Source organism: Halichoerus grypus, chromosome 5, assembly GCF_964656455.1.
Source record: "Halichoerus grypus chromosome 5, mHalGry1.hap1.1, whole genome shotgun sequence".
NCBI classification, from domain to species: Eukaryota; Metazoa; Chordata; class Mammalia; order Carnivora; family Phocidae; genus Halichoerus; species Halichoerus grypus.
The window spans coordinates 81,943,313-81,963,957 of record NC_135716.1 but is presented as its reverse complement, the minus strand read 5'-3'; the positions used below and the strand labels follow the sequence as shown (position 1 = coordinate 81,963,957).

General features: G+C 38.1%; 1 protein-coding gene across 6 annotated transcripts in view; it reads left to right on the top strand.

The window, feature by feature from the left end:
* SPIDR (scaffold protein involved in DNA repair) overlaps positions 1-20,645 on the top strand; it is a 602,461-nt gene that overhangs the window by 84,877 nt on the left and 496,939 nt on the right. For 2 of the 6 annotated variants that reach the window (XM_078072411.1, XM_078072410.1), the window contains exons 2-3: positions 13,368-13,523; positions 14,373-14,439. The exons of the other annotated variants lie outside the window; for them this stretch is intronic. In XM_078072411.1, the coding sequence (XP_077928537.1) occupies positions 13,368-13,523; positions 14,373-14,439 (223 nt within the window). The remainder of the gene's footprint in view (positions 1-13,367; positions 13,524-14,372; positions 14,440-20,645) is intronic. 6 annotated transcript variants of the gene reach the window in all.

Below are 20,645 nucleotides of genomic sequence, written 5' to 3'. Positions count from 1 at the left end.
AAGCTGCCCCTGCCTGGGAGATGCTCCAAGCTGTATGGAATAAAGGGAAACCAAAACCCTTGCTTTGGTCCATAGGGAGCCACAAGACAGGTCGAAACACACAAGCACAATTATTTTACAATAAAGTCCATATTATTTCCCTGGTACTAGTAACGTGTACCAGGAGTGTGAGCTGCTGTCTTCATGACCCCTGCTGACCTAGTGTGCAAGGGGTGGTAGGTGTGCAATTTAAAATGCCATGGTGTTCTTTTACTGCAAAGTAGTAGCTGCTTTCTTCACCAAGGCTCTCCCTGTTGTAAGTTTTCAGCTAGGTTCCAGAGTTCATCTTTTTTGTTATAAGAGTACAATTTGTAAATTTCAGGGCCAGATGATGAAGCAAATATTTGTTTATATTGGTGTTAGCAAGGTTGGATAAGTTGGGGCCCTTTGACTTTGAGATCATGGTCACTTGAATTATGGAATTTTAGTGCTTGATGGAATGTTTGAGGTCATGCTGTTAAATGCCTGTATTTTACATATGAGGATATGGAGATTCAGATATTTCATTCATTGAACATCTTTGTTTAATAGCTATTTACCAGTCACTCAGAATTATAAAATCTGTGATGGAAGATATCCTTAAAAAGGTGTCGAGTATAATAGCCAGTCAATTGTTCAGGTGTTAAGTAATTTGTTCCAGTATGCAATAGATAAGACCTTTGTCTCAGACTTTCACTTCTCTTTGTTTATACTGGGCTCTTTCAATTCTACCCTAGCATAGTAGGATAGTAAAAACATGGAATACTATTTCTTTTTGTGATAGGATAGCAGGGACTTAATTTGCTTTATGGCTGATCACTTTTGCTGTTATCTCTCAAGGATTTAGGAACTCCTTGAAGACAGTGGCCTCAAGTCATCTTAGCATTTCACTTGTTTTGTTTCTTTAGTGGTATTAATACTGTTACAGTCCACTAAGTGGTCAGAGTGTCAGAACCTGCTTCAGGGTTATATGTTGTGTTTGTATGGGTATGCTCACATGTGCATATTACAAATTCCAATATATTTTTGTTTTCTTCTCCCTTTTTTTGGTACCTGGAGAGTGCTATTTGTTTTTCCAGTTCAACTCTGATGTCTTTTGCAGTTTTGTTAGACTTCTTTTTTTTTTTAATTTATTTTTTATTTTTTTATTTTTTTAAAGATTTTATTTATTTATTTGACAGAGAGACAGCGAGAGAGGGAACACAAGCAGGGGGAGTGGGAGAGGGAGAAGCAGGCTTCCCGCGGAGCAGGGAGCCCAATGCGGGGCTCGATCCCAGGACCTGGAATCATGACCTGAGCCGAAGGCAGACGCTTAACGACTGAGCCACCCAGGCGCCCCAGTTTTGTTAGACTTCTTAACATTCCCTTTTTTACCCTCTGGCTGTTTTTTCAAACATAGCTCCTCAGGTTTAGATGTATATTCTAGGTTACTTCCTAATATTTAAAAGAAGAAAATTCTTTCTTTTTTTTTTTTTTAAGATTTTATTTATTTGTCAGAGAGAGAGAGAGAGAGCGAGTGCACACAAGTGGGGAGCTGCAGGCAGAGGGAGAAGCAGGCTCCCCACTGAGAAAGGAGCCAGATTGGGGACTCGATCCCAGAACCCTGAAATCATGACCTGAGCTGAAGGCAGACGTTTAACCTACTGAACCACCCAGGCATCCCAAAAAAATCATTCTTAAATCTGAACTTTATTTTACTTAATTAGTCATTCTTCTCACTCCTCTTCTTCATTAATCTCATTTGTGGCTTCTCTTTTGATCTGTGAAGTACACCTCCTCTTATCTAGCTTACTGTCTCTCTTGTGAGGAGTTAGAATTTTAGCCAGTTGCCCCACGTAAGATCACTGTCACCTCTGACACCAACTTCAGGCTCCCAGAGTCCCCAAAGCCAACCTCAAGCTTAATAATTCACTAAAAAGACTCACAGAATTTGCTGGGAGCTATTATACCCGTGGTTACAGTTTATTATAAAGAAAGGATAGAGATTAAAATCAGCCAAGGAAAGAAGCACATAGGGCAGAATCCAGTAAAGGTCTCAGACACGGAGCTTCTCTTGTTTTCTCTGGAGTCAGAATGGTTAATTTTCTGATATGTATAGTGTGATAATATCAAGGAAGTTCACCTGAGCCGTGGTTTTTATTGGGGCCTTTGATGTAGAGTGCATATTTGTGTCCCACCCCATTTATTGTTGAAACCTCATCCCCAATATTCTAGTGTTTGGACATGAGCCCTTTCGGAAGTGATTAGGTTGTGATGGTGGAGCTCATGAATGGGATTAGTGCCCTTATCAAAGAGATTCCAGAGACATCCCTAATCCCTTCTGCCTTCTAAGGTTGTAGTCAGAAGATAGCATCATTTATGAAGTGAGCCTTCATTAGGTATCACCAGCACCTGACACTGAATCTGCTAATGCCTTGATCTTGGACTTTCTGTCCTCCAGAATTATGAGAAATAAGTGTTTGTTGTTTATAAGGCATCTAGTTTATGGTATTTTGTTAGAGCAGCCTGAACAGACTAAGACAACATTTTGTGGGCATGATTGATTGCCCACATAGCTGATCTCTGTCTTCCATTTCTACTTCTTCCGTGTGTGACCCAGAGCCCCCATTCTAAATCACATTGTCTTTCTGGTGTCACCAGTCCCTATGCTAACACTATAGGTTATGGCTAGCCCCCACCCTAAATCACACTGTTAGACCATCCAGTGTAACTGAGGTCATCAGGCAAAGAAAGATACCCTCTCAGCCATGATATTTCAAGGATTTAGGGATTATTTCCCAGAAGCCAACAACAAAGGCCAGACCTCATTTTTAGTAAGGTTAAATTCTTTATTATACATTTGTCTTCTCAGTTTTTTCCTAAGAAGTGCATTACTCATGGTTGTCTTTCTTTTCACACTTTGAGAGCCCACATTTTAACAAACAGAAATCCTCTTTTTTAATTCACAAATGTTTCTCACTAATGCACTTTCAATGTCCCCATTTTGAAGTATGTGATTCCTGTCCTATTTAACTCACAGAGTTACCATAAGGCTTGAATGAGAGAAGTTAAAAAAATGATTTTTAGAATTAATCTTTCCATCCTTCATACTGCCTTTTACTAACTTTGATATTACTCTCATTCCATGTTATTGTGTTTTGTAACATACCCATTGATCATATTTATTTTTTGAGGACAGGGTTCATGATATATATCTGTGTCATCTGTACTTGAACTATTATAAAGCCCAGTTTGTTGAATTTAGTTTTCAATAATAATAAAAATATGTTGAAATTCCATTTGCTTTTAACCACCAGAACGGCTGTATTTAGTTGTGCAGGTTGAGACCTGCAGTGCCCTCAGAGGTCCCATTCATAATTAAGTCCTGAAAAATGTGTATTTATTATGATACTCTTCTAGTAGATGGTAATAAAGTGTATTTCCTAATCAATATATTATGACAATTTTTCGGTAGATTGAAGTATAGTGACTTGAGTAGGAGGATCTTTTCTCATTTGTAGAAAAATGTGGCCCTATTGAGACTATGGTCCTTGGGCTTAGACTAGCCTAGATTTTTATCCTGGCTCTGCCATTTATAGATGTATGATCTTAGATAATCTCTTCAACACTTAGTTTTATCTATAACATAGGATTGGTACTATTCATTTCAGTATACTATGTCATCTAGAATCTTTATGAGGTAATATACATGACACATTTGCTATAGTGTCTGGCACCTACTAAATTGTCCTAGTCTATTTGGGCTGCTTGTAACAAAATACCATAGGCTGAGTGGTTTATAAACAACACATTTGTTACAGTTCTCGAGGCTGGGAAGTTCAGGATGAAGGCAATGGCACATTCAGTGTCTGGTGAAGGCCTGCTTCTGAGTTCTTAGGCAGCCACACATAGTGGAAGAAACAGAAGGGATCTCTCTGGGTCCTGTTTATTAAGGGTATTAATCCCATTCATGAGGGCTCCATTCTCATCACCTAATCACCTCCCAAAGTCCTTAACCTTCAAACACTATCACAGTAGGGGTTAGGTTTCAACATATAAATTATTGGGGGGGATACAAACATTCAGTCTAGCTAAATAATTGTGCCTGTTTTCATTGGAGCTTGTTGTGCTTTAGCAGTATGTGATTACAGAAGTATGTGTGAGATGCTTTAAATTAGGTAAGAGACTTAATTGAAAGACTGGCTTAGCACCTTTTTAAGTGATTGCTCTTAAGTTAAAGTCTGTTGTATTTTATTCAGACTTCCTGTTTTGAAAAGTAGGAGGGTTAGTATTGAACCATACGGCAGAGATTCCGTTAGAGGACTTTGAGGGAATGAGGGACAGAGACTTGAATTTAGAGCCTTTTCAGGGATCTTGATGATATCTTACCTTTGTATAAGATTAAATCTATCACAGTCTGAGTGTATAGGTTATTGTGCCTCAACTTGCTAACAGTGAGGAAGCAGGAAATCCATCAATTGCTTTTGAGTGGGGAGTGATTAATAAAATAAAACTGGACCCAGACTGTGATACATTAGCAGTTGTCATTATTTTTGTCTTTTAAATCCTTGGATTAGGGGTGCCTTGGTGGCTTAGTCCATTAAGCCTCTGCCTTCGGCTCAGTTCATAATCCCAGGGTCCTGGCATCGAGCCCCACGTCAGGTTCCCTGCTCAGCAGGAGAGTCTGCTTCTCCCTCTCCCTATACCCCTACCCCACTCTCTCTCTCTCTCTCTCTTTCTGTCTCTCTCTCAAATAAATAAAATCTTAAAAAATGCTTGGATAAAGTCATATCAAGTGTGTGGGGGGTAGGGGAGGGAGGGGATGGTGTTGTAGGTAGCTTGGCATGGGAAATTGGTTTCTAGCATAGGAATTTTCCACTTCAGAAAAAAAAGTTTCAGACAAATGGTATTCTGATCTGGTATACAGAGTGAGTGGAAAATAATTCTGCATTTCTTTTTAAATGTTGAAATAAAACATATCACCATATTCCCAACATCGTTATATTAGGGAGTTCCAGATTGTTTAGACGAATGAAAACAAGAGGACCAGATTGCCAGATGTTAGGATTCTAGCTTCAAAGTCTTCTAGAATACCTATGGTAAATAAGTTTGGGTTGTTTGATTAGTTTTGGTATTTTAAGATACCAAAAGCAGGCAGTTATTTTAGTGTGACTCTAAGCATAATTGGCATATTTCAGGCATTTACAACTTAGGCCATAGTAATCTTTAATTTGAAAGTATATGAAGGCTATACAAAATATGGCAACCAGCTGTTTGCTTTATTTTCTCTGATGACAGAAGAAGAAATGAATTGAAGCTGGTACATGATTCAAGGCTTTTTTGACTGAACATTTAAAAACCATTTGGAATGGTTATGGGTTCTTTCCTGTAAGTCTTCTATGAGTGGAAAAGATAATCAAAACTTTAGTATAGACATGGACGTCCTTAAATGGAGCAATGATTTAGGTAGCCTCTAGACGTATTTAACATGTATTGCAAGTATATATTCAGCAAATAATGGATAAACCAGCAAGTTCTAGAAGCTAGTTCTTTTAGAACTTGTCACATATAGAACATAAATTATAAGTGAAGTCCTGGATTTAGAGGGATTGAAGACAAACATGAAAATAACATTCTGTGTAGTAACAATGGAAGTGCTATAGGAAGTAGTATGTAATTCCCAAAGGAATAGTTTCAAGGAGGATCACTGAGGGGTATAAGGTTCCTGAAGGTTCATGAAGAAGGTAATCCTTGAGCCAAGTTTTGAGGGGCCCATCTTGTCAGGCTGAAGATATTGAAAAGGCAGCCTGGCAGAAAACAATATATGGACAAAGTTATCATGAACCTTACAGGCAGTTTTCAAAAATTTCATTGTGCCTTATGAAAATTCATTTTACTTACAAATTTTTTCTCCTCAGGTTTGTTCTAATACTTTTATTTTCTTAATTCACTTGCCTGACCAGCCTAGGAGAAAAATAAGGCAAGTGTATTAGTCACAGGGCTGTAGCTTATGGAATAGTGACTTTGACTCTAGAAATAGACTGGCCTATTCCACTGAGTTTTTCATTTAATTCCTTTCTGTTCCTTAAACTTGGAGAGGCCACGGAGTTCTAATCAGGAAGTTTCTTTTTCTTTTCTTTTAGGATTTGAGATATTGAAGTAAGTCATTAGATTAAAGCAATATTTTTGTGAATCACAGCATGTGAAAATAAAGCATCTTTATTAAAAATGTCTAAAGCACATTCCCATTTTAACTTGTGAATATTAATTAACTATTCTTCTACCTTTTGTAATTGTGGTCTATAGTACTATTATTACATAGGATTGTTATTAGTACCAATTTAATCTTCATAATGGTCTTGAGGTAAGTATGTTATCTCCATTTTACAGATGCAGAAACGTGTCTTGAGAAGATAACCTGGCCCATTGTTAATGTGGCCAACAAGTAGCACAGGTCATTGACAGCATTCTGACAGCAAAACCTGAACATGTGGTCTATAAGGACTTGTGTGCTGCTTGTGAAATTGCCTTGATGTTTCTGTGCTCTGGGAGGGTAATAAATCAGGATATTTGGAACTAGGACTATCCTGGAAAATCCAGGACCTGTGTATAGCCATCACCAAAGTACATTTTTTCCCTCATGTGAGTCAAAACCAGCTTTCACCAGGAAACATTCTCTTACTAATTTATTTTTGAGTCCATCAATCCAATCTTGGCCTCCACTCTAATGCATATTCTTAGAACCTAAGGTCATTGAAGGGGGAAAACTTTTTAGCTGTATACCTTCAGAATGCTCAGTGAATCACTTCAGTTTGGGAGAAACATAAACTGAGTGCTATAGTTCAGCTCAGTAGCTAGTGATTGAAGCGTAACTTAAACTGGACAAAGGTACAAAAGATTGATGGGTAGACTTGCAGCTCACAGCCCCTGGGCACCTGGATTGCTCAAATGCTTGGCCTATAACCTGGAGCACAACTTGTACCTCTTATCACTTTCTCAGGTTTCTTCATATGGTATAGGACAAGGCTGCTGGCTGCTTTGGGGTCACATCCTTGACCAAGTTGGGAAGAAGAGAATCTTTTCCAGTAACCTCAAAAAAAAAAAAAAAGATGGCTCGGTGAGAAGGCCAGTGAAGCTGCATTGTAAGTGCCTCCTCTATGGCTGAATAAACACTGGAGAGAGACATATACAATGATTACTAACAGTGTAAAGGGATCTGTGGTAGAGGTATTGTTACATTCAATGGATAAAATGGAAATGTAGTATACTGAATTTCCCCTTAAGCTTATGCCTACTGTCTGATTTACTTTAGATATCATTAGCATCTGTGATGCAGTGATGATTAGTATGATAAATAATTTACATACTCATTTAGCAGTCATTTTAATGAGTACCTCTGTGAGGGGAGCACTGTGCACTGAGGTGATGAGATGATTAGGCACATGTCTCCTGCTATTGTTCTAATGGAAGGAGTAGAATATACTGGAGACATGATGGCTTCACAGAAGGAGGTATGTATGTGGAGGTATTGGGGGATATTTCATGGACGAGAAGAGCATTGATCTGTGACAGAGTTGGAGAGACTGAAGGGAGTGGAGAGGTGATTTCCAGCAAAGAGTGCCATGGATGCAGTTATGGTGGTGGAAATGTGCAGGCTCTGTTGAGTGTGTGAAGGGGGAGAACAGATTGATTGGGGGAGTGGAGGGGATGGATGAAAAGTAACGTTGAAGGCCAGGCTAGCCAGTTTCTGAACTTGGGCTCAGGCTTTCATGTCATCAGATTTGTGGGAGAGTTTCTCTCATCACAGCCTGAGGTACTGGAGAGCAGGGTCTTTCTTGCTCATCTTGTATCCCTGAGGCCTAGCAGAGTGTCTGCATGCACTGGGCACTCAATAAATGTTGACTGAAGATAAGAACATCATATTTCTGTCATTTATATTAATTAGAGGGTTCTAGTCCCTAAAGAATCTGAGTATGGATGAAATTTAGAGAAGCAAAGGACCAGTCAAATGTAACCAGAGCAGTGAGTGACAGGCCTGAGAAATGCTCCGTTACCTGAGGGAAGGAAAGACCTCTGAAGAAACAAATGGGCAAATATTTGATAGAATGAGCCCTGAGCCTCACAGTGCTTGCTAACTAGCCAACTTGGTTAAAACTTTCTATCTGTTCCTCAGACTTGAGCATCCCTGAGTCACTATCTCTTCTGAATGTATGTAAATTCCTGGGTGCAAAAGCATTTACATTCTTCAAGTATATGGCTTGAGCCGTTGGGATTTATTCAGATACTCAAGAAAACTCCCCTTTGCATTCAGTTAGATATCTTATTTGTTCCCCAAATTTTTTAAATGATACCCCAAACAAATACTATTTAGAAACTTTCCAGGGGGAGTAGCCCAAAGATGTATGGTGGCATGCATTTACTTTTTTAGGGAGTAAAGTTTCAAAATGAATAAATAAAATTCATAAGCATGGTGTATCTAAAGAAATGAAAAATTGAGCAGAGCAGCAACAAGAAGGAAAAGTGGTTTCTGAGGGGCTGGATAGTAAAACAATGAAGCAATGAAACACTTGTGTTTTAACCACTTCAATCGCTTCCTTTTAAAGTTCTATTCAAAGTATAGTCAATCCTCATTATTCAGATTCTGTATTAACAAATTCCCCTCTTTCCCCAAATTTATTTGTAATCCCCAAATCAATGCTTGTGGTGCTTTTACAGTAATTTGTGGACATGTGTAGAGCAGAGAAAAATTTGAGTCGCTTGACGTGTAAGTTCTCAGCTGAGGTCGAACAAGGGCCCATTCTGCCTGCTTGTTCCAGCTCTTTACACTGTAAATAAGTGTGTCCTTTCTTGGTCTACTTAATGCCATGTTTTTCACAGTTTTGTGCTTTGTGTGATTTCACTGTATAAAATGGCCCCCAAGCGTAGTTCTGAGGTGCTGTCTAGTGTCCCTAAGTGCAGAACAACTGTGATGTGCCTTACAGAGAAAATTCATGTTAGATCAGCTTTGTTCAGGTATGAGTTATAGTGCTGTTGGCCATGAGTTCAATGTTAAAGAATCAACTATATATATTAAATAAGGTGTTTTTAAGCAGAAACACACATAAAATAAGGTTGTATACTGACAGGAATCAATCCTGTATTTCCCCTAGAAATAGTGGTTCAGTATTTGCTATTCATTGTTTGTGGTGACTTTATTGAATGATAACTACTATGGATAATGAAAATTGACTATATTTCTCTTCTTGCTGGGATCATCCTGGGCTTATGTAGTTATTTAGTGGGGTTTTTTTTTTTTTTTTTGTAACTTTTATTTTGACAGAATTTCAAACTTACAGAAAAGTTGGAAGAATAGTGTAACGAAGTTTCTTATGGTGGAACTGTAAATAGGTTAAATAGTGTCCTCTACAAACTCCTGTCCACCTGGAACTCCAGAAGGTAGACTTATTTGGAGATAGGACCTTTGCAGATGTAATTAGTTAAGATGAAGTTCTACTGCATTAGAGTGAGCCCTAAATCCCAGTGACTTGTGAGAAGAGGAGATACACAGAGAGACACGTAGGAGAGAAGGCCACAAGATGACAGAGGCAGAGATGGGAATGATGCAGCCACAATCCAATGAAGGCAAGGATTGCTGGGAGAAAGAGGCCAGGAAAGATTCTTCCCTGGAGCCTCCAGAGGGGCTAACACCTTCATTTTGGACTTCTTGTCTCCAGAATTGTGAGAATAATTATGTTGTTTTAAGCCACTGAGTTTGTGGTCGTTTGTTACAGCAATCCTAGGAAACTAATATAACCCTTTACTCCATTTCACTAGTTTATTATTTTTTTCCTCTCTCTCTTTCTTTTCATCTTTCTCCCCCTCCTCTCCCTCTTTCTCTCCCCATGCATGTGTGTATCAATTTTTTTTCTGTACCTCTACCCCTAAATATTTATTTCCAGAATAAGGATATTCTCTTACACAAGCATAGTATAATTACAAAAATAAGAAATTAAAAACTGATACAATATTATTACCTAGTCAGCAGTTCATATTCAAATTTTATCAATTGCCTAATAATGACCTTTTTTCCTCTGGTCCAAGATCCAGTCTAGGATCATACATTTCATTTCCTTTCCATGCCTCTTTAATCTTCTGTTAATCTGAAACAGTTCTTCAGACTTTCTTTGTATTTCTTGACCTTGTCATTGCTGAGGTGTACAGTCCAGTTATTGTGGTCTTGTCTGATATTTTCCCCAGTTTAGATTTAGGTTATTTCTCTCTGGTAGGAATACCACAGAAATCTTGTGTTCTTTTCAGTGCCTCCAATCAAGACACACTTGATGCTGGTTACTTGATTAAAGTGGTGTCTGGCAGGTTTCCCCACTTTAAAGTTACTGTTTTTCCCTTTGGAATTAATAAGTAATTTGTGGGGAGATGCTTCATGAGCATGTAAATATCCTCTGCATCATTAGACTGTCACCTACTAGTTTCAGCTTTCATTGATAATTTTCTAAATCCACTGTTTATATCAATGTAGACTCATATGCCTATTTTATTCAATAGGTTATAATCCTTTACTGTCATTATTTATTTGGTGCAGGAATGTTCCACATTTGGCCAGTGAGAGGCCATTCACGCAGGCTCATGTGTCCTTATGACATGTTCTCATTCCTTGAGTGCTTTCTTACTGTTTGGTTCAGGATATTTCAGGCTCATCTTGTACTTCCCTGTCCTGTTCCCCCATGTCACCCATTCGTTTACAGAGCTGACCTGGGCTGATTTAATGCATTAAAGAGTATTCTGGAGTTAAAAAAAAAAAATTGGCTCAAAAGAGACCAAATGTTATCTTCCTCTTTATTTACTGTTCTAGTTAACAAAGCGAGCTTCTTCAGAGGTGTCAGGGGAAACTGCCACTAGTGGAGGGTAAATACCGTCTTGAGGATAGATGCTTCCTTTTGTAGTCCTGCCCTGCCATAGGAATTTCTACATAAAGAGGAATATGCTTAGGGCTCTTACATATTAAAATACCATCTATGTTATGGCTGAATTTGTTTTTTGGATTTGTTCCCTCTGTTCTAGTTACGGAAGTTTTACTGGTGTATTTTAATCTTAATTCATTTCTTTTTTAACCACAATGATGTTGATGAGGGTTTTTTTTGTATTATTCAGGTGATCAACTTATAGTAGTTGACCTTAATTTGATTTGTGATACAAATCTAAAAGATTTTCCTTAAATAAAATGCAAATTTAAAATCTTATGAAATGAATGCATGTTGTAGACATTTGTAAAAAAAAAAACAAAACTTATACAAAAACATTTGGAGAAAATAAATCAGTGTTATCACTGTTGCTAGATAAAACTCCTTCACTCACATTTTCTTCCCTTGAGTATCTTAAATACACTTTTCTGTTTTTTTTTTCTGGCATAAAGTTGCTGTCAACATCCTATGATAAGGTAATTTTTATTCATTTGTAAGTCATTTATCCCTTTCCCTAGATGTTCAAAGCATTTGTTTAAAGATCTGTTTTATAGGATATATCTTGGTTTTGATTGCTTCTGGGTTGATATTACCAGGTATGTGGTGTGCTTCAATATGCAGTTTCCTTTTTTTTTTTTTAAGATTTCAGGAAAGTTTTTCTGGAATTGCAGTTTTTAATATTTGTTCTGTCCCATTATCTTGGTTTTCTTCTTCTTCAGGGATTGCTATTATCTCTGTGTTGGATCACAAGAGAGACTTGATTGATCACTCTGTTTCTCTTGAATACTTTTACTTTCTTCATTGGAGGTAGGTGAACTTTAAAATTTCCTTCTTATTACTTTTTTAAGATATCTGTGATAGCTACTTGCTTTTGGATTCCTTCCAGTTTAGTCTTTTTTTCCTGAGCTGATTTTTTTTCCATGTTGAGAGAATATTTTATTTTTTGTTTCAAGTTTTTATTTAAATTCCAGTTAGCATACAGTGTAATATTAGTTTCAGGAGTAGAATTTAGTGATTCATCACTTACATACAATAACCCCAGTGTTCATCACAAGTATTCTCCTTAATCCCCATCACCCATTTAACCCTTTCCTCTACTTACCTCCCCTCTAGATACCCTCAGTTTTTTCTCTGTAGTTAAGAGTCTGTTTTATGGTTTGCATCTCTTTTTCTCTTCCCCCCATGTTCATCTGTTTTGTTTCTTAAATTCCACATATGAGTGAAATCACGGTATTTGTCTTTCTGACTGGCTTATTTCACTTAGCATAACATACTCTGGCTCCGTCCATGTTGTTGTAAATGGCAAGATTTCATCCTTTTTGATGGCTGAGTAACATTCCATTGTATGGATATGTGTGTGTGTGTGTGTGTGTGTGTATATATTCATTCCATTGTATGTACATTGTATATCATGTATATAAACCACATCTTTATCCATTCATCTGTGGATGGACATCTGGGCTCTTTCCTTCAGCTGATTTTTTAACTTTATTCTACTGCTTAAGTTTTGTTACTTCATTTCTGACTTTTTGTAATCTAAATATGTTGTCTTATATTGAAATAATAGGCTACACTTTTTCTGTTCTATCAACATGTCTTTAGTATGCTTTCTTTGTGTGTTGGAATGTTATTCTGCTCCATTCTGTTTTTTCTAATTATGACTTTGTACTGGATTTAACCTTGATCCCTTTCTATTGCCTATTTTTATGTTATAGTTTCTGTGCATTTTTAGAAGAAGGCAGGATTCAAAATAGCTTTGATAATTTCTGTTGTTTTCTTGTAGTTTGCAAAAATATGGCCATATGTTTATTTGTTATTTAGATATTTTCTGGCTCAGTTCCCTTCCTCCACTCCATCTGGACCTTTTCTTTTCTTTGTCTCTACCATCCCTGTGCTGCTGAGCAGATTCCACTGCCAGCAATTTCTCTGCAGTGTGAGGCCCAGTCCAAGAAGGTAGTCCTGGCTGACCAGTGCTAAATGTCCTAGACTGCTCCTACTCCTTTGGATCTTCTTGGGTGGAACCCTTGTCCTCATCCTGTTTCAGGTACCATTTCATTCTCAGCTTGCCTGCTCCACTTCCTAGTGAACACCACATGTCTATGTACTCAGATCCTCCTTTGCTCCTTCACTTCTCTCAGGTTTGCTCTCAGATAGAATCATATGCAGGACTTTTGGAGGGTTGAATATTTGTCCTTACCTATTTGTATTTTGGAATTTGTTCTCTAATTGTACATGTTTATGTGCTTTCTTGTTACTTTTTTTTTTTTACATGGGGATTCAGAGACATTCAAAACATATGCCTTCACCATTGCCATTCCTGGGTTTCCACAGGAATGTCAACTTAACGTATATTCAATGAAGTTTATTTGATTTTTGTTTTTCATTTTTTTTCTTTAAAAACCATCTCTACAGAGACATAGAAATTGGGATATAGAATACCCATCCTTTCCAAGAGGGAGTCCACTGAGGTTCAGAAGAGCAGGTCTCAGGACAGTGGGGGCAGCTGCTTCCCTCTCTGAAGCATGGCTCAGATGTGGAGAAGGATTTCAGGACACTTCTGAGACTCTGGTAAAGTAATTATAAAATTGTTTTCCTTGAATGCCAAAGGATACTTAGATTCCTGAGTGTTTAGGCCACTGTAATTATATTTCTTTGGAACTCCCTACCTTATTTCAGGACACAGTAATTGGCACAGTTGTCTTTTTTTTTTTTTTTTAAATCAGAGAGCGAGAGAGAGTGAGCACAAGCGGGGGGAGTAGCAGGCAGGGGGAGAAGCAGGCTCCCCGCTGAGCAAGGAGCCTGATGTGGGGATGTGGGACTGGATCCCAGGACCTTAGGATCTTGACACGAGCCGAAGGCAGCCGCTTAACTGGCTGAGCCACCAGGCGTCCCGGTACAGTCTTCTTTTTTCAACCTTGAATTCCCTTAGTAATTGTGGCAAGTTAATAATCACCTCTTTATGCCAGGCCCAACCTTTGTACTTCTTTGTAAATGTAGGATACCTACTGAGAAGTTTCTTAGAAGATGAAATCTTTGAGCATCCTACTCTTCACAAGAAGTACATTTATGAAATGCTTGTATACTCAGGATCTTTTGGCAACAAGATATTCTGGTTAATATTTGTATATATGCTAATTTTGAAATACTTATAGATATGTACAAAATGGAATACTGTTACAAACTCTTAATGGTTAGTTCTCTGTTTAGATTCTGGTAGAACATAAAAATACATTTATATATGTATGAGGAGTATGTGCTTTGGGAATACTTATTGGTAAATATAAATAAAAGAGAGGCATATTTTAAGGAGGGTATAGTTTAAGGTTTTGAGTATTTTACAAAATATTTTTGGTTTTAGCCCTTGTTCACATAAATTACTACATTATCATTATTATTATTATTGTCATCTTCCTGCAGTCATTAACAGCTGAAAAGAAGATTGTTACAGAAAAGCACCTCGAATTATCCCCTAGACCTAAGAAAGGTAAAATTTTGTTGATTTCTTGACAGAAATGGTATAAGGCTAATATATCTTTCTTTGATTTATTTACATAGTTTGGGTAGACTGTATATTTATGGTTTAAAAACATCAAAGTGTAAAAAGGTAATTTTTGAGAAATCTCTCATCTTTGTCACTATTTACCCCATTTTTTTCTTGCCTCCTATCGATAATTATTAAAATTTTTTATGTGTCCTTCCTGGGTTTACTGTTATCAGCAGAGCTCAGTAGGTTAGCTTAGGCTCACAGGTCCAGGATTTTAAAAAATTCTGATTTGGGAAATAACAGTTATGACCTATGATAAAAGGACTATACTGTTTCAGGCAATGAAATTCTTACTTGGTGAATTAGTTAGGGAAAGCTTTCAGATACAGATAGTAGGAAACTTTTTTTTTTTTTAAGATTTTATTTATTTATTTGACAGAGAGAGACACAGCGAGAGAGGGAACACAAGCAGGGGGAATGGGAGAGGGAGAAGCAGGCTTCCTGCCGAGCAGGGAGCCTGATGCGGGGCTCGATCCCAGGACGCTGGGATCATGACCTGAGCCGAAGGCAGACGCTTAATGACTGAGCCACCCAGGCGCCCCGATAGTAGGAAACTTTTAGAGTGTTTGAAGAAATGGGGTTGAATTTATCTCCTGCAATAAGAAGTTCAGGGAGTCAGATGTGTTCCGAGTTCTGCAGCCTTAGTGCGGAGTTTGTTCTTGCGGTCATGAGGTGGAAGCTAAATTCTCTGGGCCTACTTCTCAGGAAGACTGTAGGTTCTAAGGATTTTCTCCAGGTATACTTTTCTTCTGGGAAGTAATTCCATCCCAAGGACCTTTACCTTTGGCCAGAACCTGTTATATAGGGTCACCTCTACTAAAGGGACTTCAGTGAAGTTAAAGATTTTTAAATATCTATGTTGTTGTTAGTAAGGAAGAAAAAGGGGTATCAGGGCGGCTGCTGGCTCTCCTGCTACACTCAGTGGGTAAGCAGGGAAATTCAGTGCTTGAGACCTTAGGGATCTCCTTTGCCCCTAGGGGTCCTGACTGTGTGATCTTGGGAAAGAAGCTAAACACACTAAGCCTTAGTTTCTCCATCTGGGAAATGCGCATAAGAATGTGTGGCTCATTGGGTTATTGTTAACAAAAAGAAAGTAATAAAATGTCTATTTCAAAGGCTTGCACTTAGTAGTTGCTTAATTGATGGCAGCAAATGCTGTTATGTCCGATGGCAAAAAGAGCTATGTGAAAGCTTGCTAAAAATTCTGCGGAGTGGGAAAACTTTCTGTGAATAAGAGCTATATAATTATTTTTAAAAAATTTTTTTTATTATGTTAATCACCATACATTACATCATTAGTTTTTGATGTAGTGTTCCATGATTCATTGTTTGTGTATAAGACCCAGTGCTCCATGCAGAACGTGCCCTCTTTAATACCCATCACCAGGCTAACCCATCCCCCCAACCCCTCCCCTCTAAAACCCTCAGTTTGTTTTCAAGAGTCCATAGTTTCTCATGGTTTGTCTCCCCCTCCGATTACCCCCCTTCATTTTTCCCCTCCTGCTATCTTCTTCTTCTTCTTTTTTTTTTTTTTTTTTTTTAACATATAGTGTATTATTTGCTTCAGAGGTACAGGTCTGTGATTCAACAGTCTTCAACACTTCACAGTGCTCGCCATAGCACATACCCTCCCCAGTGTCTATCACCCAGCCACCCCATCCCTCGCATCCCTCACTACTCCAGCAACCCTCAGTTTGTTTCCTGAGATTAAGAATTCCTCATATCAGTGAGGTCATATGATACATGTCTTTCTCTGATTGACTTATTTCGCTCAGCATAATACCCTCCAGTTCCATCCACGTTGTTGCAAATGGCGAGATTTCATTCCTTTTTTTTTTTGATAGAAGGATTTTTTTTATTAGGTAAATTTACTGGCCTTTCTGGCAATAACAATATTTAAATTTGATTTCAAAACCTTTTTACAAACACACACAAATTCTAACCTGAATTAAAAATGTACAATAAATTTAAGACTAACGTTTATGCCTATTACAAAATAGCTAGTGAAAGATGAAGCACAAGATTCTTAATAAAATTATTGTGTTTTTACCAAAGTATACTTTGAAATTCTGAACCAAGATTAAGTAGCTGAAAATACTGTTCATTTTATTTTTTTTCATTTTTGGCTCAGAATATCTATTGAATGCCTCTGCATTAGGGTAGGACTCAGAAACTGCAATCATATTGTAAGCAAAACAATGTCTTTTTCTTCAGCTTTTGTAATTAGTAATAATCATAGACTTCTATGAATTTAAGAGATATTCTATACATGTTTCTTTACACAGAAGAGGAAAAGCGTATATTTTCTTTGACGACCCCTGCTCCCACTTTTTCTTTTTTGGTATTATGTTAATCACCATACGTTACATCTTTGGTTTTTGATGTAGGGTTCCATGATTCATTGTTTGCGTATAAGACCCAGTGCTCCATGCAGAACGTGCCCTCTTTAATACCCATCACCAGGCCAACCCATTCCCCGCCCCTCCCCTCCAGAACCCTCAGTTTGTTTTGCAGAGTCCATAGTCTCTCATAGTTCGTCTCCCCCTCCGATTTCCCTCCCTTCATTCTTCCCCTCCTGCTATCTTCTTTTTTTTTTTTTTTTTTTAACATATAATGAATTATTTGCTTCAGAGGTAGAGATCTGTGATTCAACGGTCTTGCACAATTCACAGCGCTCACCATAGCACATACCCTCCCCAATGTCTATCACCCAGCCACCCCATCCCTCCCACCCCACACCACTCCAGCAACCCTCAGTTTGTTTCCTGAGATTAAGAATTCCTCATATCAGTGAGGTCATATGATACATGTCTTTCTCTGATTGACTTATTTTGCTCAGCATAACACCCGCCAGTTCCATCCACGTCGCTGCAAATGGCAAGATTTCATTCTTTTTGATGGCTGCATAATATTCCATGGTATATATATAGCACATCTTCTTTATTCATTCATCTGTTGATGGACGTATAGGCTCTTTCCACAGTTTGGCTATTGTGGACATTCCTGCTATAAACATCAGGTGCTACAATGTACCCTTTCGGATCCCTACATTTGTATCTTTGGGGTAAATACCCAGTAGTTCAATTGCTGGATCATATGGTAGCTCTATTTTCAACTTTCTGAGGAACCTCCATATTGTTTTCCAGAGTGGCTGCCCCAGCTTGCATTCCCACCAACAGTGTAGGAGGGTTCCCCTTTCTCCGCATCCCCGCCAACATCTGTCATTTCCTGACTTGTTAATTTTAGCCATTCTGACTGGTGTGAGGTGATACTTCATTGAGGTTTTGATTTGGATTTCCCTGATGCTGAGCGATGTTGAGCACTTTTTCACGTGTCTGTTGGCCGTTTGGATGTCTTCTTTGGAAAAATGTCTGTTCATGTGTTCCGCCCATTTCTTGATTGGATCATTTGTTCTTTGGGTGTTGAGTTTAAGAAGTTCTTTATAGATTTTGGATACTAGCCCTTTATCTGATATGCCATTTGCAAATATCTTCTCCCATTCTGTCGGTTATCTTTTGGTTTTGTTGACTGTTTCTTTTGCTGTGCAAAAGCTTTATATCTTGATGAAGTCCCAATAGCTCATTTTTGCCCTTGCTTCCCTTGCCTTTGGTGATGTTTCTAGGAAGAAGTTGCTGCGGCTGAGGTCGAAGAGTTTGCTGCCTCTGTTCTCGTTTAGGATTTTGATGGACTCCTGTCTCACATTGAGGTCTTTCAACCATTTGGAGTCTATTTTTGTGTGTGGTGTAAAAAAATGGCCCAGTGTCATTCTTCTGCATGTGGCTGTCCAATTTTCTGAACACCATTTATTGAAGAGACTTTTTTTCCATTGGACATTCTCTCCTGCTTTGTCGAAGATTAGTTGACCATAGCATTGAGAGTCCATTTCTGGGCTCTCTATTCTGTTCCATTGATCTATGTGTCTGTTTTTGTGCCAGTACCATACTGTCTTGATGATGACAGCTTTGTAATAGAGCTTGAAGTCCAGAATTGTGATGCTGCCAGCTTTGCTTTTCTTTTTCAACATTCCTCTGGCTATTTGGGGTTTTTCTAGTTCCATACAAATTTTAGGATTATTTGTTCCATTTCTTTGAAAAAGGTGGATGGTATTTTGATAGGGATTGCATTGAATGTGTAGATTGCTCTAGGTAGCATTGACATCTTCACAGTATTTGTTCTTCCAGTCCATGCGCATGGAACGTTTTTTCATTTCTTTCTGTCTTCCTCAATTTCTTTCATGAGTATTTTATAGTTTTCTGAGTACAGATTCTTTGCCTCTTTGGTTAGATTTATTCCTAGGTATCTTATGGTTTTGGGTGCCATTGTAATTGGGGTCGACTCCTTAATTTCTGTTTCTTCTGTCTTGTTGTTGGTGTATAGGAATGCCATTGATTTTATATCCTGCCACTTTACTGAATTCCTGTATGAGTTCTAGCAGTTTTGGGGTGGAGTCTTTTGGGTTTTCCACATAAAGTATCGTATCATCTGCAAAGAGTGAGAGTTTGACTTCTTCTTTGCCGATTTGGATGCCTTTTATTTCTTTTTGTTGTGTGATTGCTGTGGCTAGGACTTCTAATACTACGTTGAATAGCAGTGGTGATAGTGGACATCCCTGCCGTGTTCCTGACCTTAGGGGGAAAGCTCTCAGTTTTTCCCCATTGAGAATGATATTTGCTGTGGGTTTCTCATACATGGCTTTTATGATATTGAGGTATGTACCCTCTATGCCTAACCTCTGAAGAGTTTTCATCAAGAAAGGATGCTGTACTTTGTCAAATGCTTTTTCTGCATCTATTGAGAGGATCATATGGTTCTTGCTCTTTCTTTTATTAATGTATTGTATCACATTGATTGATTTGCGGATGTTGAGCCAACCTTGCAGCCCATGGATAAATCCCACTTGGTCGTGGTGAATAATCCTTGTAATGTAGTGTTGGATCCTATTGGCTAGTATTTTGGTGAGAATTTTTGCATCTGTGTTCATCAAGGATATTGGTCTGTAATTCTCCTTTTTGATGGGGTCTTTGTCTGTTTTGGGGATCAAGGTAATGGTGGGCTCATAAAACGAGTTTGGAAGTTTTCCTTCCATTTCTATTTTTTGAAAGAGTTTCAGAAAGATAGGTATTAATTCTTCTTTAAATGTTTGGTAGAATTCCCCTGGGAAGCCACCTGGCCCTGGGCTCTTGTTGGGAGATTTTTGACGACTGCTTCAATTTGCTTAGTGGTTATAGGTCTGTTCAGGGTTCTATTTCTTCCTGGTTCAGTTTTGGTAGTTGATACATCTCTAGGAATGCATCCATTTCTTCCAGATTATCTAATTTGCTGACACAGAGTTGCTCATAATATGTTCTTATAATTGTTTGTATTTATTTGGTGTTGGTTGTGATCTCTCCTCTTTCTCTCATGATTATGTCGATTTGGCTCATTTCTCTTTTCTTTTTGATAAGTCTGGCCAGAGGTTTATCAATCTTGTTAATTCTTTCAAAGAACCAGCTCCTAGTTTCATTGATCTGTTCTACTGTTCTTTTGGTTTCTATTTCATTGATTTCTGCTCTGATCTTTATTACTTCTCTTCTCCTGCTGGGTTTAGGCTTTATTTGCTTTTCATTCTCCAGCTCCTTTAGGTGTAGGGTTAGGTTGTGTACTTGAGACCTTTCTTGTTTCTTGAGAAAGGCTTGTATTGCTATATACTTGCCTCTTAGGACTGCTTTTGCTGCATCCCAAAGATTTTGAACATTTGTGTTTTCATTTTCATTGGTTTCCATGAATTTTTTTAATTCTTCTTTAATTTCCCGGTTGACCCATTCATTCTTTAGTAGGATGCTCTTTAGCCTCCATGGATTTGAGTTCTTTCCGACTTTCCTCTTGTGATTGAGTTCTAGTTTCAAAGCATTGTGGTCTGAAAATATGCAGGGAATGATCCCAGTCTTCTGGTACTGGTTGAGACCTGATTTGTGACCTAGGATGTGATTTATTCTGCAGAATGTTCCATGGGTACTAAAGAAGAAAATGTATTCTGTTGCTTTGGGATGGAATGTTCTGAATATATCTGTGAAGTCCATTTGGTCCAGTGTGTCATTTAAAGTCTTTTTTTCCTTGTTGATCTTTTACTTAGATGATCTGTCCATTTCAGTGAGGGGTTGTTAAAG